The 25580-nt window shown below is 38.4% G+C and overlaps 1 protein-coding gene across 10 annotated transcripts in view; it reads right to left on the bottom strand.

The window, feature by feature from the left end:
- The window catches only part of dlg2 (discs, large homolog 2 (Drosophila)), a 430051-nt gene that overhangs the window by 235141 nt on the left and 169330 nt on the right, over window positions 1-25580 (bottom strand). For 6 of the 10 annotated variants that reach the window (XM_042334114.1, XM_007902597.2, XM_007902622.2 and 3 more), the window contains one exon: window positions 21982-22035. In XM_042334114.1, the coding sequence (XP_042190048.1) occupies window positions 21982-22035 (54 nt within the window). Of the gene's footprint in view, window positions 1-2999; window positions 3096-21981; window positions 22036-25580 lie in introns of all 10 variants that reach the window. The other 4 variants (XM_042334109.1, XM_042334110.1, XM_042334111.1 and 1 more) reach the window with 1 other exon arrangement.

Raw genomic sequence — 25580 nt, 5'->3', positions numbered from 1 at the left:
TACTGACTGAACACAAAGGTAAGGAGAGATGCAAATCTGCTCCCATTGAGTTCTAGTATCCAATATATGGTTGGACAAGCTAAATAAGGTACACCAAAAAGGTAGAGAAGTAGGGCATCAGTGCTTATTGGTATCAGGTGGAACAACAACAACTCACATTTATATAGTGAGAAGAAAAGAGGAAAGTGACTGTGGACACAGTTGAAGTAGTAAGTTTTAAGTCATGACTTGAAGGTAGAAAGGGGTGAGAAGGAGGATGATCCAGAGGTTAGCGATGTAGAATCTGAAAATTAACAGTGGCACGAAGAGCGTGAGGGACACAGCGAGCCTGAGGTAGCCAAGCGGATAGGGCGAGCAGTGAAGTGGAGGGGGAAAAGATCAGAACACAGCTGCTGAGCTTTAACATGTGACTCACTTGATGCTAAAGAATTGGTATCTACAAAGTACACTACTATAGCACAGTACTGAACAGTGTATTCTGTTGGCCCAGATACTGAAGCTTCAGTGTTGATGATGGCTTGCATCAATGCAGTGCAGTGCTTCAAATCAAATCAGTGCTTCAGAGTGATCAGCTGGACAGTCACAGTAAAATAATTTACTTAATTGGTTTGGAATTCCACTCGGTGTAACACATGGCACTTACTGACATTGTCAGCCCTGAATGGTATTCTTCTATTATAATCGTGCATTGCCAAAATTACTACACATAGCAGTGAGCAGAATTTCTGCCCCAATATACCTAGCCTCAGAATTGCTCTGTGCAGTGGAGAGTACAAGCAGTTACTGAGGAGGTACTAAGGGACCAGGGGTCAGAACATGGATTCGACTGAGTATGAAAGGGAGCTGAAGTGTGGGTTGAAATGAAAATGAGTAAAAATGTAGTAAATGAATTGTTAGTGTGCAAGGCATTTTAATAAAGCAAGGTCATGGCATCTTTGACAGGAATCCTTCCTGTGGTAGCGATACAGTGTGGTGAGCTAAGCTGCAGGGTAAACTATTCCTTTCTGACAAGCCTCCATTGACTGCTCAACGGCATGTAAATAAGTAGAAATGTTCTGTATTCCCTTGTGCCTGGTTTGAATCATTTTGAATCTTTGTTTGTTAGTCCACCAGACCTGAGGACAGGTCAGGGATACTTGCAACCATGAAAGTAGTAGACGTGCATTAGTTTTACCAGTTGCTGCAGACAAAGGGAGAGGAGAGATAAGATCAGGGCAAAATCAAAGGTTTTAAAATCTTATTATCAGCTGATGTAGAAGAAGACCAACATCACAAATAGCGCTTGAAGCTCCACAGAAGCTATAGGAGTTCAACAATTACATCATTTGCAGGAGATGTAGAATCATATTATGTAAGGGGCTAAGGAAAGCTCAGCAGCATTAATTATGTGTAGCTATGGTTACAGCTTGATTTGCTGCTGATGATGTGCGCAAGCGGTAGGCAATTGGAATAAAAAGTTCATGAAAACGTAGGTTTTAATTCAAATGGTCATCTCAATGTATATGGATTGGATTCTGTATCCACGTTATTGGCCATATAATCAGACCCCATTATGCCGCAGTTCAGTCACTTTCAAGAAACATCTCAAAGTATTTCACTGGGTATACTGTGAAGGTACTTTATAGACGAACACGACAGGCAATTTTCATACAGCATTGTCCCACAACCAGCCATGAAGTCAGTGACTTTATTTTGGGAGATTGTCGGCCAGGACAGCTGGAGAAATGCCCTTCTCTTTTCGAGTAGTGCCATCAAATCTTTAACGTCCACATGAATAGGCAGACGGGACCTCAGTTTAACATCTCATCTGAAGAACGGCACCTCCAACAATGCAGCACTCCCCCTGTATTCCGTTGGCGTGTTATCTTAAGACTATATGGATTCCACCTTCCAAAGTGGCACTTGAAACCACAACCTTCTGACCCAGAGGCAAGTGTGCGAACCATCTAAGGCAGGCTGACACATTTTATTTTGTGTTTTTTGAAGAAAGGTAATTCACTAAGCTTGAGAGTAATGGTTAAGGATAGTGAATGAAAGCATATGATACCAATTTATTTGAACATGGTAAAATAACACTGGGAAGATCCAACTCTCACTGTGCCACCAGCTTCACTTGATGTAGCCATCAGGAGTTGTGCTCACTTATGCACTCGAGAAAAGTGAAGCCCGAATACAAATCTGACTCCATTCTAATTTTCAGAATATGATAGCTCAATTATGTGGAGGTCACGTGTTCCTTATCAAGTTGATAGAAAAACACATTACATTAAATCATAAGCAGAGGTATCCGTTTCCTCCTGTCTTTAAATGCTAAGTGTAATGCAACCCCATTTCAATTGCAAATAATAATAATAATAATCCTTGCATTTGATGCAGTGCTTTTCACGTCTTCTAGACATCTCAAAGTGATTCACAGAATATCTGTAAAGTGAATTCACTATATTTGTGAGCGAAATGCGGCAGCCAACTGCGCACAGCAGTGTCCACAAACATTTGTAGTTTTGAAGTGACCAATTTATTATTGTTTTATTTTCTTGAGGGATTATTATCAGGTGTGTGGAGTAAGAAAACTTGCCCAAGGTTTCACCCTGCTGGGAATCAAACCCAGGTCTCTTGCTTGCGATTACTTTAACCACTGAGCTACAGGACTGCAAAGAGAAAGCAAGGATGAAGAAAGCTGACAGTCTGACCTAGATGTGGGAGAGATGCATTTTAAACCATGCTTATGCTTTAAACCATGTATTACGTTGCCAACATATGCAATTTATTCTTTATTTTTCCTCTCAATTGGGAAATGTGAAGAAAACATAATTTGTGGCAATGCTGGATTTTTGAGTCATTTTTACAGATGGTGTGGTGGTAATGAATTTTGTATTACAAAGTATTAATACCACAGAACACAGGGATGTTGGTTTAACCCATACCCTGATGAGTTCCCATTGTCATAACACAAGAAAGAATAAGATACAATATGTTCCCAGCAGGCTACTTTTACACACCTCATAGTAGCCAATCTCAGGCAGCGTTGGCACTGGCCTGGGAGTAGGTTGTCTGCTTGACCCTTTCAGTTGCAGATTTGTATCTCTGAAGAATATCTGTGAAGGGCAGATACAGAAGGAGGAGCAGGGTGAAGAGTGCACCTTTGATTGTAGGGCAAAATAATCTTCATAATACAGCTTGACCAATATTCTACCTTTTGGTTTCTTAACAAAAGCGATTCAATAAGCCTGAGATAACTGGATAACGATGATGAATTAGAGCATCCGATGCCTATTTACTTCAGCACATAAAGATGGTTCCAACCTGGGAGCTTAATCTTAAGCCTTGAGGTTTTGCTATAAAACTTAATGGGACTATATTGCTGGGGGTTGGGATGAGAAAACTCCAGGATGTCATTTGATTCATGGAATTCAGGGGGATTGATATTTTGACAGCTGTGAGATAAAATCCTTATGTTTGTATGAGCAAAATAATTTGTAAAAGTAACAGAAATTATGTATAACATTTATTACTTAATCCCTATATCAAACACAGTACATACAGATCATTCATTAATGTAAACAATGTCATTTCAATGGAGTTTTCAGATTCAGTAACTGGACCAGCAAGGTACAAACTGCAGAAATAGTTGATTAAAAACAACTGAACAGGATTGTCCTTACTAACACTGGCAATTTCTTTCTGGTCAAATAAGTAACTGCATTATCTGTGATTATTGCTGCATGATGGCCTCACACTATTCTCTATTTGGGTCATATCATTTAGGAAGCAAAGCTTAAAAGTTTTTTTTTCCAAGTGTTTCCTTCCTTCTGTGGTTAAAATTAACTGCTGTCATGAATTCAAAAAAATTAAAAATTATCCACTTGCAGGACCATGTAAGGAAGCAAGACATCCAATTGTTATTAAGAATCATGAATCCATGGGTTAATAATACATAACAGCCACAGCTATTGCTGGTTGAGCATTTAATATTGTCACTTTATATGATCCTTCTACTTTGTGAATTCAGGTGTATTTAAAACTGTCCTGTTGTTGCGAGATTCAAAGAAATGTGACATCTTCCATCCCCTCAGTTATCCTGGTTCATATTCCCTGCGTAATCCAACTTTACCCCCAACTTTTCAAATCAGTTGACTCTTTATCTCGTTATTGTTTACGGGATGTTGCTAGCCCAGATTAGTTGCTATCTTTGCCTACATAACATTCACTTTCATTTCTAACCTATTATATTTCGGAAAGAGCTTTGAGACATTTACTTTGTGTGAAAGGCCACTATATGAATGAAAGATATGTTCAAAGTGGCCATAAGCAGTGACTAATACTTTCAAGTAACAGGGAATTTATTCCATTGGCATTTTGTGATGTTTATGTGCAGCCATACATTGTTTAACTCATTTGTAAATAGAATTGCCTCAAGTTCCGGAAGCCGGTTAATACCTGTACATCAAGAAGACTGGGAAAATACAGGTCATTCATTTCCCCTCCCCAATAATTTCTTAAAAGAAATTGATAATTGATTTCACAATCAGATTAGATTTAGTTTACTGCAGCTCACATATACTATTTTAGATGACATTGCATTCCTGGGTGAGGTCACCTGGAAGTGACATGAACAGGGAAAGAGGCATTAAATATTGAGGCAGTCAAACTGTACAGCATTTGCTTTATTTCAAATCTGCCAGGGTGATAGCATTTTTCTCAGTTTTTAAAGTCTTGTACTCATCAAAGTGATGGATGTCAACACTGGGAAATGAAACACTAATTTTAAGTATCCAAAATACTCCCAAGTCAGGTAAAGCAAATTTAGAAGCAAAGCTCCTTCTATCTCATAAGAATATAAAGTTGTAGAACAAGAAAAGGGCTATTCAGCCATCAAGCTCATTCACTCCCTGTTCCAAAACCTACTCTATTGTAGACTTCATCCTATCCCCTTAATTTCCTGGCAAAAAAGCTACAAATAACCCCCAAACCTAAGCAAACAATAATTAATACAATAACAATAATGTCCATTTAATAAATCCACTATACAAAATGGCCCAGTTCCCCCTCAAATTCCTTCAGCATTTCTTCTCCCTCCACTTCCTCACATGAACACAGTAGCATAGACCCCCACATCATCACGGTGTCTTAGAACCCTCACTATCTCAGAAAAGCAGCAGAGAACACCCCCACCCCAGTACAATACCATCGAAGCTTGTACTACCCTGGGTAGCCTGTGGCTTCACTGAAGAGTACCAGTTTTGTGCTGTCACTATGTCACTAGAAAATCAGTTGAATATAACGAAACTCTCCTACGTGCAGAACTCGAGGCTTTCATCCAATTAAAACATTCCAGAATAATTTGTAGTCAAGCTTTGAAATCACTGTTGTCATCAATTGAATATTAATGTTTCCCTGCCCCGGAACTGTGAAAGTAAAGCCTTTCATCTCTTCTCCATGGTGACTGAACAGGAAGAATAAACCCAGAGGTAATGTGATGCTGCTGCTAGTATACCTCAGCAATTGGCTGTCATTAGCCTGCAATTTAGTGCACTGTATTATTATCGCTATTTGTATCTCCACAGATGTTTTGCTCCAAACATTTTCAATCAATAATTACTGTTCACATTTAAAGGTGATATGGGAGCAACATTTGAACTGTGTTATTCCACGGGTTTTGCAAATACTTTGCAGGATTGTTGCTCCCATCCCATTGCTTGAATAATGCACAGCAGCAATATTTAGAGATTTTGTTTGAATTCCCAGTATCAAGTACTCACTGAATATGCAGGATCAATGCAAAGTTAGCTTTGCACGGTTTATGCATATTGGATGAAGTTGTGATGATGGAGGGAGGGAGCACTTGTACTTGCAGTCATTTATCTACCCATACAGAAATTTGAAAACAAATAAAATAATAATCCTTTCATTTAATACAGAACCTAGCGTGTTGAAATGCCAAAATACATCACAGTTAATTGTTAACAAGTGTAGTGAGTGGGTATTTGTAGGCAAACAATTTGCAGCATAGTTCTACAAATAGCCATGAAGTGATAGACAAATGTACCTAAAATTTGTTGGTTTCTTTCAGAATAGTATTACGGAATTTTAACCTAAATTGGACCTCCAGAATATCAAAGTGTCAGTCGTGTCCTGTAAGGGTCCTTCGAGCACATTGCAGACAGATGTCTCCGAATAGCTGATGAAGAAACTCAGGCTTGGGACAACAGCTGCTGGAAGGCGTTACCGGGAATCTGAGTTTGTGAACACAAGCTTATATATCCATGGCTTGGTGTCCACCTTGATTAATATGTAAAGAGGTAAGCAGCTGCTGCTGCTCAAGTTCTGTACCTCCAATTAGTGAGTGGAGCGATTGCTCTGTGGGTCAGGTTGTTCGAGCTGTGGACAAGAGGATGATGGCAATGCTCTCATGCATTTCATGCTGAGCTCGCAGGGAGTTCCTGGTACCTACTATCCACCTAGTGAGGGGTCAAATCTGCACTTGTTAAATATCAAATAACCAACCAGTGACCATCCTCCTTCAAGGGGAGGTAAATAGATGATGTGTTTAGTGCTAGAATGTTGGAATTGTGTCAATCTTCTGTGGGTCTCGGTAGTCTAGTTCCTAAGATTGGTAGGTCTATAGGATTCCAAGGCACTATCGTTGACAAAGCCAATCGGCATTGCTTGTTGGCATGACTTGCAAAGCAGACTCTGGGGCAGGGGTTCTTCCCAGTTGGCTCCTGTTAAACCTTGCAAGCCAAGGCCCTAATGGATAGAGACTTGTCCTACCTGCTGTAGCACTGGGAAGCTTGCCAGAAAGCAATCTCAAAGGAAAGCTATAAGGTTTAGCTAATTAAACTACAACAGTATGCCAACACACACTCAGGTTCCTAAACATAAGTTCTCGATAGCTAAGTTCTCGATAGCCTGTATCTAATACTCTTCGCAATTAGACAAGCAGGCTGCATCCCTCCATGGATACAGTGTGTATTCTTTTCATGGCATTCATATGTGGAGCTTTCAGTCTAGTTTGGATACTGATAACATGGTTTTGTCTACATAGTGCAGTCGCTACACTTTACTATGTACCCTGTGAAATACGTTGATGTGTCCTTTTAAAGGATGATTTATTATTTATCTTTTCATACGCTATTTGTATTGATCTATATCATTGTTGGTGTCAGGTGAAGCAGCTGTACAATGCTGTACTTGAATCATTTCCATATTTGGGAAGAGAAGATGGAATACAGAAGGGAAGAAAACTGAGAGAATAAGACCTTATCTTGAAGACCCAGCAAACAATGCTCATGATGAGTGCTCCTAGTGAGGAGAACTGGAGAAGAATCATTGGAGCAAGTGCATCCATTACAAATTGCCTGAAAGAATGGCACACAATATGCCAAGAATGGCAGACAGCATACTAATTTGTGATGGCCCCTGCTATTTCCAAAGTAGCTCTGAATTTAGATGGCTATCAAGATAAAACTACTCCAATCCACCAGCATATCCATCACTCAGCACGCTGCTGCTACATTGCGTCAGCTTGGCTCACTTGGTAGCATAGAATTACATTGAATTACGCAGTACAGAAACAGGCTGTCAGCAGGCTATAAACACTATAACAGTGTTTATACTCCACACAAGCTCTGTTCTCTTCTCCAATACTCTTCTCACCCATGTATGCATTAAGTGTCTTCTTAAATATGTTGTATTTTTTTGCTTCAACTATAGTTTCCAGCAACAAGTTCCACGTTTTCACTACTCTGCATATAGAAGTTCCCTTTAAACTCCTTTTTAGATCTGCTACTAACCATCTTATATCTATTCCCTCTCGTTTTAAACTCACTAACATGTGGAAACCTCCAGAGATAAAAGCTCCAACTACTCCAATATATCTCAGTAGCAATATCCATTCATCCCTGGTAACATCCATGTTAATCTATGCTGTACTCTCTTGAATACTACCATATCCTTCCTGAAATATAGCGATCAGAGTTGCACACAGTACTCCAAAAATTGTCTAACAAAGATTTTATATATATTTAACATTACTTCCATACCTTTGTACTATATTCTTCTGGAAATGTGCATTCTTAATGGCCTTATGCACCTGTGCTCCCACCTCTCTTATATTCTTCAATTTCCTTCACATTTTCTCTTAAAGACATTGATTAGTTAGATTAATTAATTGTATTCGCTCTCCAATCTCAGAAGGCCACACATCAGGTTTTGAGCTCATAGTCCAGGCTGATGCTCCATTGCAGTACAATTACCACATTTAAACTGCATATTAAACTTCATTAACAAATGCCCTTAAGAGTCCTAAAATAAGACATCCGAAATATGGTTAACGGTTTAGTGGTTCTGCAAACAGGAGGAAAGATTGAACCTCTGCAATGTCAGAATGCTACAGCTCAGAGGAATTATTCTCTGGAATATTACCTCTTTTTCATAAAAACATTTCCGCCCAGGTCTAACATTCTCATCTGGGTTTACAGGTGTCATTGAAAAATTAAGAATCATAATCAAAGCTGTCATTTAAATTTAATTCCACTACAACAGACAAATGCTGAAGAGTGTACTTCTATGGACACACATTTAAGATCCTGCTCTACTTCCAATCTTACTGGATGATAGCTATTGATGCTATAAAGAGAAAGAGCAAAGACCTTTTGGACTAACTCAAGTGCTTGTCTTTTACCTAGAATGTATATTTAACAATGTGCAAGGTAATAATAATAATCCTTGCATTTGATATAGTGCCTTATCATGTCTTCAAAACCTCTCAAAGCACTTCACAGAATATACTGTGTATATTTTGTGGACTGTATATTTTGTAGATTATTTTGCGGGCAAAATATACTGCATGATATACTGCAGTTCTCATCACTTGCTGACCTTTCCTTACTATTGATCATTTCCTTCATGGCTGATTGTTGGACAATACGCTATTCAAATTGGCTGCTGTGCTCACCTACAAATAAACACAGGACACTACACTCGAGTAAAATCCTGTTATGTGCTTTGAGACATTTCAACAATGAGATAAGACACTATATCAAATGCAAGCATTATTATTTATTATTTTGTTAAGTCATTCCCGAGGTACAAATCTATGACACATATGTAATTTGAGCCTTCTCATCGCGCTGTCTGGTTAACTACTTCTGTGACCCTTCAATAACAATCCTACTCATTCATCAGTGAGCAAATATAGTCAACTTGTGACAGGGCAAGGTCAACCATTCTGAATTGTAATAATAATCGTCCTGGCATTTAATATAGCACCTATCACTATTCAGACGTCTCAAAGATGTTCACAGGATTTTTACTATGAAGCATAGTGATTGTGTATTTGTATGCAAATACGGCATCCAATTTGCACACAGCAGTGTCCCACGAACTGCCATTAAGTGAATGACAAAATGTAGTGTGTCATGCTGGACTGGGTTCAGAATCCTAACATGGAGCTTGAACCCACAGTCTTCTGATCTAGAGGTCAGAGTGCTGCTGACTGAGCCAGGCTGACACTTGGAAACCCCCCAACCACACACACACACACACACACCTAATCAATGTTCACAGTCAAACTTGCTATCATTACAAGTTATCAATATAAAGCCCTGGTAGGTTTCATTGTACTATTCCATTGAGGACTAGCCTACATTTTCATTCCCTCAAGTTTTACTGATTATCCAGAGATCCTTGGGTTACTATGGTTCAGCTTGGCTTTATCAGATATGTCTCATCACAGCCAGTTAATTTCCAAGCAGACCTAAAGGAGGGTATTTTACTTTAGACATTAGGCATTCATTGTGAGCAGAATGAAACACTGTATGGACTCAACAGAATTTGAACCAAGAACCTTCTGGCCCTAAATTAATGCACATTACTGTACATCTGGATGTCTATCATCAATGTGCATTGCTATTCGTATATGCATAGCTTTTAATTATACTTTAATTGTATAATTGTATATCCTTTAATCCAACCTGACTAAATCACTTTGTAAATAAAACATAACTTGACTAAATCATTTAGTTAGTTGCATCTTGTAATCATTAAAAGAACACAACTTTGGAATATGATTCACAGAAGTAATTCACTATGCAGAAATGTCACATCTCAGCTCACACATAACATAATTTATACTATATGGATACAAATATTTAATTAAAGATTTAGTATCATATTTATCTAAGAAAATTATTACCATCAACTGGTCACTGGGTGTCAAATCTTCCCCCTCCCCTCCAAAGATTCTGTCAATAATTTGACCCAAAGCTTCAGCTAACCACGAGTAGATTTGCTGTTTATGTACAATAACAACCATCAATTTACATTATAGTGTTTTTTATGTTGAAAGGTAATCTCAACGTGCTCAGAGTTTCTGAGCTTGAGGAGAGGCTGGTGTCACTACACAGCATACGGGAGGCTGAAGAGTTCATGGATCGACCATTTCAGGAGGTGGTCATCCCACAGCCACAGAGGGTTCAGAAAGACAGTGAGTGGGTGAACACTCGGCATGGTAGGAAGAAGGGACAGGCAGTGCAGAAATCCCGAGAGTGTGGCACTCACAAACCAGTTCTCTGTACTGAATACCGATCATGGAGATAATACTTCGGGGGAGGGGCAAAGAGATTGTATGAAAAAAGATTAGCAGGTAACCTAAAAGGGAATCCTAAGATATTTTATAGCATATAAAGAATAAAAGGTTAGTCAAAGGTAGAGTGGATCCAATTAGGGTCCAAAGAGGAAATCTTCTTGTGGAGGCAGAGGGCATAAAAGAAGAGGATGCAGCCAATACCACAGTATTGGAGGAGAGGGTAGAGAAATTGGATAAGACAAGAATAACGAGAGGAGGTACTAAAAAGCTTGTCGGTGTTCAAGGTAGATAAGTCACCGCTCTGGACACGATGCATCATAGGTTACTGAGGGAAGTTAGGGTGGAAATAATGGAGGCTCTGGCCACAATCTTTCAATCCTCCTTGGACATCAGGGTGGTGCCAGAGGACTGGAGGATTGTAAATGTTACTCCTTTGTACAAAAAGGAGCAGAAGGATAAACCCAGGAACTACAGGCCAGTCAGCCTCATGGTCGGGCGGGAGACATGGAGCAGACTGGAGCCTGCTGAACAGAGGAAGTGGGCAGGTTAGTAGGGAGTCAGCAGGTCAGAGAGGTAGGAGGGGGCAAGGCCATGGATGGCCTTGAAAGCGAGGATGAGGATCTTGAATTTGATCCTCTGGGGGATGGGGAGCCAGTGGAGTAGGGCGAGGGTGGGGGTGATGGGGTCACGGAGCCTGGTGCGTGAAGAGTACACGAGCTGCAGAGTTTTGGATGATCTGCAGCTTGTGAAGGGAAGAGTTGGGAAGGCCGTAGAAGAGGGAATTTTCATAATCGAGCCTTGATGTGACGAATGCCTGGGTAAGAGTTTCGGCAGCCTGAGGGGTGAGGCAGTGGCGGAGTCTGGCAAAGTTGTGGAGGTGGTGTTAGGCAGTGCCGGTCATGGCTCGGGACTACCTACAGATTTTCAAAAGGCCTTTGATAAAGTACCACATAAGAGACTTGTAAGCAAAATAGAAGTCTACGGTATTAAAGGGACAGTGGCAACATGGATCCAGAACTGGCTGGGAGACAGAAAGCAGAGAATGGTGGTGAATGGTTGTTTTTCTGACTGGAGGGAAGTGTGCAGTGGTGCCCCCAGGGTTCAGTATTGGGACCACTGCTGTTTTTGATCTATATAAATGACCTGGACTTGGGTATAGGGAGTACAATTTCCAAGTTTGCAGATGATACTAAGCTAGGAAAAGTAGTAAACAGTGACGAGGATAGTAGCACTGCAAATGGCCATAGACAGACTGGTAAAATGGGCAGACGTGTGGCAGATGAAGTTTAATGTGGGGAAATGCAAAGTGATGCATTTTGGGAGGAAGAATGAGGAGAGGCAATATAAGCTGATGGTAGAATATTAAAGGGGGTGAAGGAACAGAGAGACCTGGGGGTCATATGAGTAAATCTTTAAAGGTGACAGGACAGGTAAATAAAGCTGTTAAAAAAGCATACGTGACACTAGGCTTTATAAATCGGGGCATAGAATACAAAAGTCAGGAAGTTATGATAAACCTTTATAAAATGCTGGTTAAGCCTCAGCTACAGTACTGTGTTCAGTTCTGTGCATCACACTTTACGAAAGATGTCAAGCCATTGGAGAGGGTGCAAAGGAGATTTACCAGGATGGTACCAGGAATGATGGACTTCAGTTATCAGGAGAGGCTGGAGAAGCCAGGATTATTCTCCTTGGAGCAGAGAAGGTTAAGAGGAGACTTAACAGAAGTTTTCAAAATTATGAGGGGATTCGATAGGGTGAACAAGAATAAACTATTTCCACTGGCGGATGGGTCGGTAACCCGAGGGCACCGATTTGAAATTGTTGTTAAAAGAAACAGAGGGGAGGTGAGGATCTGGAATTGATTGCCTGAAAGGGTGGTGGAAGCCGATTCGATAACAGCTTTTAAGAGAGTAGATAATTATTTGGGAAGGTCAAGTTTACAGGGCTATGGGGAAAAAACGGGGGAGTGGGATTGAATTGGATAGCTCTTTTCAAAGAGCTGACACAGACACAATGGGCCAAATGGCCTCCTTCTGTGCTGTATGCTTCTATGCTTCTATGACTTATGCCAATGGAAAAGTTTCAGCAGTTTTTTACTAATTTAATAAAGGAAGCATTTTGGTGTATTGTTGAATCCTCGGTCAATGCGTGGGGAGGGGCAGATGGGTAGGAGTTCTACTGCTTAATACATAATGAAATCATTCTACATGCTGACAAATTATTACGCAGCATTGACAGCAACTGTAGGAAAAGTCAACGGTCTGAACTAGAGCAGCAACAAAGTAGGCATTTAACTTAAAATAAATAAGGGAGAAAGACTATTTCTCATTATTGTCATATTGTCATTATGAAGGAAGATTACACACATTGATCAATGCCAGCTGCAGCAGATCTACAGTTCTGCTTAGTTGATCACAGCCGTTGATGCTCAAAATTAAAGCATGCCTTGAATTTACATGAGCCTCTTTGGATGGAAACGAGCAAGATATTTAGACCTCTTTTCTCAAGTACACAAATTATAAATTTGGATTGTTTTTTTTTCTCGTGAGCTGTTCGTTGACCTTCCTTCCTCCACACACCTTATAATAATCCCTCCAAAAAAACCAAAAACAATAATAAATTGGTCATTTTCAATCTACGACTGTTTGTGGGACATTGCTATGCGCAATTGGCTGCCGCGTTCCCCCACAAATATACAGTCAATTCACTTTACAGTATATTCTGTGAAGCGCTTTGGGACGTCTAGAAGACCATGAAAAGCACTGTATCAAATGCAAGGATTATTATTATTATTTCCTAAACTTATTCAAAATAAAGGGATATTTTGAAGTTCCGAGGTAAATGTTGTTCTTTGAGCTTCTTAAATTTTATATTGCTAGATACGCTCCAAGACTCTGCAACTCTCTGCCTTGCCCACACCTTCTCCGTCTTCAGATCACACCTGAAGACCTTCCTCTTCAACCGTGCCTACATTCACCTCCCCTCTCTCCCTGCCTCAGCATTAAGCTCCACCACTGTTAAGTGTTTCGAGATGCTACCCTGTGTGAAAGGTACTATATAAATGCTGGTGTTGTCATATACAATTCACTTCTCAACAAAAAGCAGAAAATCATATGGTAGTTAATTTGAGAAGTTAACACGGTCAGATTTGATTGCTTCGCATCTAATTCAAGTTTGTACTGTATTTAAATTTCAAATATTACCATTAAGTGTTTGTTCTCAGTTGGAATGGTTCGATTTTATCAAGTAGATTTTATTTTTAAGATTACTTTTCTGATGAAAAATATGTGACATCACTGAAACATTTTTGGAGGGATGTATAAATTAATTGATGGAATTGAAGATGTTAAAACAAAATGTAGAGCAAAAGTGAACCATCTTATTTGACACACATTTTTACCCTAATAAGATTTTATGAATTAGCAAAATGTGACCCATATTAGATACTATTTTTATAGGCAGATGTAACAGCCATTTTCTATTGCAGATTCCTACAAACTGCAGACGTGAAAGCCGCTTTACAAATGTAATTTTGTTGTTGTTGTTGTTGTTGTGACAACCGGCATCTGATAGATGCGGAAACCCATCACCTTTGCTTCAGAGAATCCAAACCAAACTGGTGACATGTGTTAGTTACCTGCAAGTAAGACATAGTGCTCTCAGCTATTATCTCTTCCCTCTGCTTTCCACCCTTCAGACTTTATGAGGCTTTAACTCCAACAAGGATTTGGATAATGGTTGCATGTGGATGCCATAGACAAAATTGGATTAGAGGAAAAAAGGATCTACAAGTTAATATGGTATTAACAGGAAAGAGCTGGATAGAGGAAATGCACATAATTGAGGCGTGGAAAAGGTGCCATTTAAACTGGACATGAGGCACAAGCAAACATGATATCAAAAAGGGACTTGAAGAGACTGAAGGTAGAAAAATGTAAAAATACAAAGAACAAAACATGTATTAAACACTTACAACGGACAGATGATTAGGGCAATAGCACAGAGAACAAAGCAACAGGAAAGTAGGTACTAGGAAGGTGAATTGGTTGACCTGATTCACTCCAAATGTAGCAACAAGAACAGAACCACTGAAGTTACATCTGAAAAAGGAAAATTAGTTTAAGTTGGAAAAAGAGCTCACCAAAGCATTTGAGGGCATCAACAAGCACCAAGCAAAGTATTTGTGCTGCAATTTCACAATGTCAAGAAAGAGGTGAAAATACCAGTAGATGCAAGTAAGAATGGTGCAGGAGAAAACCTCCTGGAGAAAGCCTATGCATTGAGGACACTGACTCACACAGAACAAAGATATGCGGAGATGGAGAAGGAGTGTTTGAAAGTAGTGGTAGGTTACGAGAAGTTCTACCACTACATATTTGGCAAGCAGATCAAAATAAATAATGACTAATAAGCCTTTGGAGGCAATATTTTAAAAGGCCATGGAATAAGGTCCTCCACATCTACAGTGCAGATGAGGCTCTAAAAATACGTTATCAAGTTCAGAATGTACTCCAGGGAAGGAATGTTAAGCAGGGCAGCATTTAAGGATGGAGAGGAGCAATAAGAGTAATGGGAAACAGGTGTTGAAGTGCAAGTTTTAAAGATTACAAAGCACACGTAGAGAAAAGATGGACAGAGATTCAGAAGCATACAAGAAGGGATAAGATACTGAAAAGCTTGGCAAGAGCTGGAGGTGAAGGAAGCCAGAAGAAAAAGAAGCCACAAGAAATAACACTGTAACTTTTAAGGAGGAAATATCCATGCATCAGGGAATCCTATTTGAGGAAGACAAGATGATAATTCCACAGGAACTGAGAAGAAAAATGCTAAAAGTACAATGCCGGGCATTGGGGCCTAGAAAGAATGAAAAAAAAATGGAACGTTTTGGTCGGGAATGTCTACACAGATAGAGGACTATATAAGAAATTGTGATGTCTGTGTAAGACATCAACCCAGGCAATGAAAAGAAAAAACAGTGACACAAGAAATTCCAGAGATATCACGGACAAAGCTCGCTACAGATGGATGGAGAGATTGTGATAGACTGCACGTCCAAATATTTTGAAATAGAAAAACTGAAAGACAATAGAGCAGTCACAGTATTGAGAAAAATCAATAAAGAAATACTGGACAGAACCAGAATACTGAAGGAGGTGGCAAGTGATAATGGCCTACAATTCAGTTCAGAAGAGTTTGAGAAATGTGCAAAAGAATGGTGAAACATACCATGTCACCCCAAATTGTCCACAAGGGATGGATTTCGTAAATAATAATAATAATCCTTGCATTTGATATAAAGTGAATTGACTGTATATTTTGTGGCCGAAATGTGGCAGCCAATTGCACACAGCAGCGTCCCACAAACAGTCGTGGATTGAAGTGACCAATTTATTATTATTATTATTTTTTGAAGGAATTATTACCCCCGGAAAAGCGATCCGCCAATCGACTAACAACCAGATGCCTACTTACTGCTAGTTAAACAGAGGTGTATGGAGTAAGGAAACTTGTCCGACATTTCGCCCTGCCAGGAATCGAACCCAGGTCTCTTGCTTGCAAGGCGAGTGCTCTAACCACTGAGCTACAGGACTCCACAAAAAAAGCAAAAGAAGATCCTCAAATATCCTTGCTTTGATTGCTGACACTCCTCCTGTATTGTTTCAAGAGAAAAGGCACTTACATTTCTGTACAACAGTTAGATATGATTATTTCAATTAGATCTGGAATCTAGGATGAAAAAGATGTAGTGCATGTAAATAAGTAGAAGCCCACTGGATTTAAATACTCAGCGTGAACAGCTGCTCACAAGATATGCTCAATGTATTGCAGCAACACTTGAACCGTAATCAGGTTTTTTATTATCTCTAAAAGGATTCAAATTTCAAGTTTCAAGAAGTTACAATAGATAGCTGATTGGCAACCAAAACTTACAAGATCGTTAAATTAAAACAGAATAATTGGCATATGCTTCAGCATGCAATTCACTTTAATTGCACTGCATATATTTATCTACAGAAAAAACTTTCAACCAAACCTTCACAGGTTAGAGAAACTGAATCTTGGTGACTAAAACTCTCCAGAACCACGAGCTAGGACATGAGTATGCTACCAAGGTCCTCCAAAGGTTTTTAAAAATTCCAGCTAGGCAGTCATTGAGAGAAGAGAATGATAAATACGAGTTTAAGTGAATCTGGTTTTCTCTTAACCACCTGGCAATGGTTACACAATAGCACATCATCGACTTCTTGGTTGGTAGAGGGAATACAGGAGAACCCTGTTATAACGTTTCCGGGTTGAGCATGGCTTCACTTGCAGTGCTAGCGCCCTGTGCTCCCTGGTACACCCAGCTTCTGGCACTATCTAGCCAGCTTCCCATGCTAAAACAAAGGCTAACTTCCAGGACTTTACCTAGTAGTAAGTTGGAACCCAGTTGTTAGTTGATTGGCGGATTGCTTTTCCAGGGGTAATAATTCCTTCAAAATAATAAGAATAATAATTTGGTCTCTCAATCCACGACTGTTTGTGGGACACTGCTGTGCGCAATTGGCTTTACAGTGTACTCTGTGAAGCTCTTTGAGACATCTCGAAGACGTGATAAGGCGCTATATCAAATGCAAGGATTATTACTATTATAACAAATACACACACAATGCGCAGGAAGTGATATCATTGGCAACCTTATAACCTAGAAAGTAGCCATTTTTCACTCTTGCTTATAACAGATTGGACCCAAAGAACACTATTTTAATGAGATTGTTTGCAGTCAGCAATATATTGAAATGGATAAGGAAGAGGGGGAGGAGGAGGAGGAGGTGGAGGAGGAAGTAAAGGAGGAGAATTGAGACTAAATTAATTAAATTTCAACCGAGCTGCGTGATCTGCTTCTGTGCCATAACATTCTATGTAATATGCTTTCCTGTATATGAAATAAGTGCTTGCCCACTGTTGTAAAATACATCTTGAACAGGTCACAAATGATTCATTTTTTCTTCCTATAGAATAAAACATAGCATCTTGTACAAACTGAAAAACCAATTTTATTCTTTAAAAAAAAGTTTCTTATTAAAATTACATGTGTAACGTTTTGTGGACACTTGCCTGTTTATATCCACATAAACACCCAAATGTGTAATTTCAAATTCATCCAATATAAAAAGGAATCAAGGTTATTTACTGTTTGGTAGACTTACCAACTTTTGCAATGTGCACATTTCATGGGAATTTTCCAATATACTCATACACAGGTAAACCAGGTTTAGCAACCATTGGCAAATAATATACATTTGCCACTGAGGAACAATAAACTAACCAACAAGCAGAAAATTGCCCTCAATGAGTCTGATAGGAAAAACTCATTATGTTTTGTCATTTTTAAATGAATGAGAATAACAAGAACAGATTGTTTACACACACATTATCCAACACCTTCACAGTTCCTGCTATGCCTGTTTCTTAAACAAAATGTTGACTTGAGAGCCGTTTCAATAAAGGAATCTTAAAATACTACTGGTGTCCCATTCTGCAACCTCATGACCCAGTCCTCAGCTATTTTAGCTTCCCTATGTTGGCCAGTGTTTCTTTTTTCTACGTACATGTGATGAAGTGGTGATGGAGCCAGCCCGCGCTTTTGGCTATTTACCCTCCATCATGTGGAGATTGAAGCACATGATACATTATTAAAAAAAAACTAGATAAAACTATTCTTTTAGGATCAAGCTCAAAGTTATTATAGAAATGTATTTCTATCAATGTTTATGGTTTAAGACTTGCATATTTTTAAAAAAGTACCATTGCTGCTACAGAAACACTGAACAACTTGACCTGGTAAAATGATTCACTTGGAATATGGAACGCAGCAGTTTAAACCTGTATGACTCTGATGATTGTACTGTGAGTGTGTAAATAGATAACACTAGAAAATGAAAGCCCTAGCTTTACTCATTCTCATTCTTTGAATTAAACTTCGCAAATATTAATTAGACTCCATGGTTATCCTATCACATTTGCAGTTACTTCAATCTAACATTGAATTCCATAGCTTACAAGCAAACGTTTTTTGTGCAGCTGTTCTGAAGAGGCATCACGTGGTCTGGTGAATGGTGACAATGTGCTCATGCATTGTATGCTTAGTTGTGCTGCTCGCAGGGTGTGGCGAGGGCTCAACCTGTACTTTTCAGCTGCTAATGACCAACTAGTAACTAATCCGTTGTGACACGTAGATAATTTTTATGTTCTAGTTTTGTGTATGTTGCAAATTAAACACCATACATTTTAAAAGTTAAAGAAACACACTTTAAATTAGGCCAGGGTATTCTCTGAGTCCGAATGTTGTGGGTTCAACTCACACATAGGGACTTTGAACTCTCAGTCTAGGCTGCCACTCAATACACTGGAAGGATGTACTACGTTGTTTGAGATGCCATCCTTCGGGTGAGACATTAAATCGAGTTTGCTAAAGATCCTATGGTACTAATCAAAAAANCAAAGAAGTTTCTCCTGGTGTCCTGGCCAAAAGGCCCCCAGATAAAATTGGACATTTATTTCAACAACAACAAACATTGCATTTATATAGCACCTTTCAATTAGTAGGCCGCTGAACAGGGTTTGCACCCAAGCTGCGGGTTGGGATCAAAGAAGGATGGACAGCAAAGGGGGTGGAGGAGGGAAAATGACCGAAGGCATGATTGAAAAGGAAGGTCTTGAGACCTGCCGTGAAGGAGGCAAGGGAGATAAAATATTTATTTAAATTAATATTTAAATATTTTATGGAATAAATATGCATTAAAATATTTAAATTAAATAAATATTGCATGACTATATAAAATATTGTATAATTATTCAAACATAATATTTATTGCATTAATAAAATTGATTAAATAAATATTTCAGGGCTATTGCTGTTTACAAATTGGTACCATGTTTGCCTATACATACACCGTCACTATATTTGAAAGTAAATCCTGAAAAATGATTTGAGACATCCTCCCAAAGTGAAAAGCCTTATATCAAATGCAAGGATTATTTTTATTTTTTGTATTCTTTGACAATGGATAATGGCACTAAATTTAATAGCCATAGATCCTCACCCTGTACCTCATAGCAATTTTTTTTTATTGACTAAACACTAAAATAGATGAGGTACAAAAACATTTGAAAAAATGACGTTGTGACAAATGCACATTGATCTTTTGCCTGTGGAATAATGAAGATTTTTAAGAGGTTCACATAACATATTTTTATCTCTGATCAGACTTTAAAATTTTCAGTAGGATGGGCAGATGATGCATATTAATTCTGAAGCATAGAAATTGGTGAATTATAGTCCCTCAATTTGTTCTCATTTAAAATCATGCAGTAAAACCCTCAACAATATATTCAGCTCCATTTGGTGATTGTTTTTGTGTTGAATGTGATAAGGTCAGTGCTGAGAAATTCAGGATGTCTTCGCTTGCTGCCCACATAAAGCACGCTCAGGTCAGGTATATGGCAAGATGATTATATGCTGACTAAAAACTCTTTTATATACTGCTCCGTTAATGCATCTTAATCCCAATAAGGAAGACCTCCTACTGTAGTGTGACATTAGATTTTCCACACCAGCCATCCTTGTAGCCTCACTGACTGACATATGCAAGGCAGTATTAATTAATACTAAATTATGGCTTTGTGCTGTAGACTCACCAGGATCTGAGCTGAAGTTGCCTAAATTCATTTCACTTAGGAACTTTACAACTAGAAGGAAGAGGAGTTTATGCCCCAATAATCTGGCATGGACTGAAACTAAAAGCCTAGAGGTTGAAGAGCAGTAGTTAATACACTGCAACAATCAATTTCCAATTAAACATATGTTCTCACTCCATTTTCATAAATAATAGTTTATATTTTTGACAACTCTTCTGTTAGTCTTCATATACAATGTACCACCAAAACCTAGAGGTTTCCTGAACACTAAACTGCATTTAAACTATGTTATCATCATTCATTAAGAGGTATATATAATATATTATATATATACCTAAATAAGACAGTTGAGAACAATAACTTAGTGGGTTGAGTAATATAAATGCAAACCCATGACCTCACTGCACAATATATAAACAAGGTTTGTTGGGCACTAAACTAAACGGTTTGGCACAGAATCGATAACATCTTTTAAACGGGAATTAGACAAATATTTGAAAAAGCGATGTTACATGGTATGCGGAAACTGTACGAAAGTGAGACTCAATTAGTAGCGCTTTCAAAGAGTTGGCATAGAAACAATGGGCTGTAAATTCTATGACGTTCTACAATGTAGCACACTAAGTAAATTAGCAACATAAATTTATCACAAGATCATGATGAGTTCAAATAATGAAGGCCATTTTTGTCCCATGTGATCTCGTCCTTCTGGTAAACCTAACCCCACTGTTCTCCCATCACATCATCAAGCTGTTCTTAAATGACTCCAGTGTTTTGGCCGGAGCCACTCTTTCTGGCAACCTGTTCCAGTTGTTAATTTTCCTTAGGATAAAGAAAAACTTCCTGGTTTATGTCCTGAAATTTGCAACTCTAAACCTGCAGTTTCAGGCAAGGGTAGATCATTGGTCCATGTAGTCTATCCACCCAACTCCTCAAAAGATTCCTTCAATACATCTGTCTCATCAGCTAACAACCCTGAAGTTTTATAATTTCCAGGAACTTCAGAAAACATAACTTGATTGTGATTTATTTTCCTAGTAGTTATTCCAGCCCTTTCTCCATTTCAATGGTGTGGTGGATGGCAGTTTATCCAAATTTTAATTTCACTATTATTGTATTGTGTGTACATCAGGTTAAAATAATTTATTGGGAAGTAAAATTGGGAGCAATTGTAAATTAACCTTTTTTTAATGCTTTTATGCCCAGATATTTTAAAGCAGGTGCAGCTTTCTTGTTGTTAGTTTCTCATTAAAAGTGATCCAAAATAGTATTATTTTACAACGGACATCATAATGTCGAGAAGTCATCTGGAGATTATTTGGGGTCAGAGGAAATTGCAGTGTGATGAATTTTCTCATTAGAATTGTCACCATTTGCATTTTCGTGATTGGAAGCAAATCATTCATACCTTTCATCATCGATCACCTTTACGTTGTGACTGCTTCCTCTAAGCAGTGACAGCCACACTTAACAGCTTTAAGAACTGATTTCTTTTGTTGCATTATAAATTATGTCCAAACACAAAACTGTACAAAATTGCTTAAAAAGTGCAAGTATTTAAAATACTTTAAATACCATCACAAACAGTTATAAGTACTGTAGAAGTAGTGAAAATTATTATTAAATGTTTTTTAAGACAATTTACATACATAGTGTACATATGATGATGTGCATATGAACACAGTAAAAATTGAACAGCTAATACTTACATAAGGGACAGTTTCCAGTGCTTCTGTATTTACAATAACAGGAGCTGGGCTTGCCTGTAAAAGAAAACCAAATTATTTTAAAAGAAATCATACTTCTAAATCATAATCGGTTGTAGTTGAGTTGAGCTGTATATCTGTCTATATTCATACATAAATGAAAATGAAATTAACTTAACATAAACCACTCATTTATAATCGTAAAGTAAGCACAAAATAAATCTTTAATAATGGAACTAGAGTTAAGTTTAGAAATGTATATGGCAGATATATCACATATAGCATTGGTTCTAGATTATAAGTGATACTACACCTAAATAAATTGTCAGAATGACAATGGCACTCTTTAGCACTGATGATTTCAGTTCTGCACTTATGTACACTGGATGTTGCCATCTCCAATATTTCACATAAGTGTATTAGCAAAAATGGCTGGTATGACTGGAACCCAAGTAAATATTAGAGTCATGACTAATCCTATATTTACCTCAAAGCAGACTGTACTGCAGAAATCAACTCCTAAGAGATCAAGTCTTGCTTAAGATTTAAAATAAACACAATCCTACATCATTAGTTGTAACTATAAACCAAGGCCCTAAAAGCTTTATTGTTTTGGAATACCTGTGCACTAAATTGCAATCTAAGGAGTTTCTGAGCATTTTCAATGCTGTGGTGATAGATTTTTTGACACCAAATGATTGAATTTTAACACTTTACGCTCCATTAAATTCCTTTTACTGCTATTCCTGAACTGATACCACACTGCACGCTAAACTGATAGTGCAGCCCAACTTCCGGATAGCTCATTGACAAGGCCGAAAGTCAACTGTTTTAAAGAGATATGTGCCGGACAAGAGTTCCCTTAAAGGCCTGACACGAACTGCTGACAACTGTTCATATATTGATCTAATTGGGTTAGAGTTAATTTTTGTTTTGCAAAATCCATTTACAATTCTTGTACAGTTGTTTAAATAGAACGACAATGCTGGTGAACCACAATCTCTGATACTGATGACCCGAATACAGATGCTGGAAGCATTTTTATTATGTCTACTGTATAGGATCAGCAAGGGAGAGAAGTAACAATGTGAACTTGTAAAAGAAAAACACAATGTCAAAATGTTTTTACTTTTTATTATTACATTCAATCTTAGAGAATCTACTCAGCTCAAACATGTCTTAATGGAAAGCAAATGACAAGCAAAAAAAAAGGCCCATTATTTCTGGATTAGAACCTGCAGTTTAAAATAGAAGAACACGTGAATACTAATTAAAAATAGAACTTGGAGCTCAATACACTCAGTACAGACACTGTAATTATAGAAGGCAACTTGAGCAAAGTGTGACTTTGACTGAGACCTATCAACATGAAGATTTTTAAACTAAAATAAAAGATGTTTGCCCCATTAATTTACTTTGTATTCTGGTACACAATTTGCATGTGGTTAAATTGGAATCTGAATTGATGGATTGCATTTCACTTCTCAGATTGTGCTGCGAAAATTACTTACACAGCTGCTGATCTGAAGCACCCAACAACACAAACTTTAACCTAAAACTACCTAATGATAACCAAATTAGGTTCTTTCTATTGCCACTTTTGTAAAAACTAGCCACTTCTTGAAATTGATGCAAAGGTTCATTACAAAATTTTAACATCTTACTGATTTAACATACCTTATACTCTACTTCATACTGAGGTCACTCAAGCAAGACTTTTATTAAATACAAAAGAAGATAATCAACAATTTATTTTGATTCATTGGCATCTAAAATGTGCTCCAGTAGCCTCATTACTGCATGGTCACCAGCAAATGAGTCCAAAAGGCATTTTCTCTGGGACATCCCCTACACGCAATCTTGTGAGACATCAATGGATTGCTTGTAGAAAACTGTTTTTACAAAAGCAATTTTGCCAAAAGCCTCAGAAGTAATGCCATTAGATACAAATGTTCCTAGAAAAATCTTGTCTGAGTGAGAAAACAACGAAAATGCTCAAATGATAACAACTGCACTTAATGTTAACGGTACATTACAAACACGTAAGAGAAAGCAGACTTTGGTGAGATGAGGAAAGAAAAATAGTTCTTAAATGGGACTTCATCATTATTTCAAATGTGAATGGAGAGATGGTAGATTTCAGGGTAAAAAAAAAACAGTGAACGTCAGAACATATTGAAACACACTGGACAGCGACAGAAACGTCTACAAAGAAATATTAGTTCATCCACAACACCTCAAAGAATTCAGTTCCACAAGGTGGAAGTTGATAGATTTTATCAACCTTGCCATTTCTGAAGTTTCGTAACAATTGGTGAAAGTCGAGGGAGTAAAGGTCTGAAATGTAACAGAGTAATCACATCTCAAACATGACTTCCCAGCAGGGCAAAACCTTGGGCAAGTTTTCATACTCCACACGCCTGATAATAATCCCACAAGAAAAAAAAATAATTTGGTCACGCAATCCACACCTTGTGGGCCACTGCTGTGTGCAATTGGCTACTGCCTTTCACCCACAAAATAAACAGTCAATGCACTTTACATAATATTGTGTGAAGCGCTTTGAGATGTCTAGAAGATGTGAAAAGCGCTATATCAAATGCAACATTACATTTATTATTATGTAGGAATATTGTTGGTAGCATTAAGAATCTGGTGCGCTAGCCTGGCTCAGTTGGCAGCACACTTCACTTGTTTCTGAGTTAGAAGCCTGTGGGTTTAAGCCCTGTGTTGATACTTGAACTCACATAGTCTTAGCTGCCACTCCAGTGCTGGGGGATGTTGCATTGTCAGAGGTGGCGTCCTTCAGATGAAACGTTAAACCAAGATTCTGTCTGTCTGTTCAAGTCGGAATTAAAAATACCATAGCTTTATTTGAAAAGAGAAGGCTGTTTCTCCCAATGTCCTCGCCAACAATTCCCCCACAAAAATTATTTGTTTCATGGCTGTTAGTGGGACATTATTGCGTGCAATTGGGCTGCCATGTTTGCTAACAAATACACACAAAGTCACTCCACTATAAATCTTGTGAAGAGTACTACACAAAATGCGTGGGTTACTATTGCTACTAACGTATTCAATATATTCTCTCCCTTTCAATACAACTGTTCATATACTCTCCTTTTATTATTTCCTTGGAAGTTATAAAAAATTCATGTCCTAGCAACAGTTGCTTATAAGTAATGCATTGCAATGTAATGCTGGCATCTCTGGGGAGTTAGCTGACCGTTAAGGAGCAAATTGACTTGGATTTCTTCATAGTCCTGAGTTACTCCTGGGGATGGGGGAGCTGAACTGGCTCCAAGATGACGTGCTTGGCAATGGTTTGTTAGAATTGAGTCAACCTTCTGTGGCAGTCTCGGTAATCTGATTCCTGAGTCTGTAAGTGCTCCAGGGCATTGGTGATACAGACTAACCAGCCTAGATCATCAGCAGAACTTTGAGGGGCAGACCAATCACTGAGAGCAGGGAATCTTCCCACTCAATTCCTGGTAACCCTGCAAGTGGAAGTCTTAACAGGTTGGAAGGTCCTAGCCGAACATGCAGGACCTTGCCAAACAGTGCTCCCAATGGCAAACAAAGTACTTTTAGTTGGTTAGGAT

Source organism: Callorhinchus milii, unplaced genomic scaffold (genome assembly GCF_018977255.1).
Source record: "Callorhinchus milii isolate IMCB2004 unplaced genomic scaffold, IMCB_Cmil_1.0 Scaffold4, whole genome shotgun sequence".
Classification (NCBI taxonomy): Eukaryota; Metazoa; Chordata; class Chondrichthyes; order Chimaeriformes; family Callorhinchidae; genus Callorhinchus; species Callorhinchus milii.
This window is presented reverse-complemented; position numbering and strand designations above follow the sequence as displayed.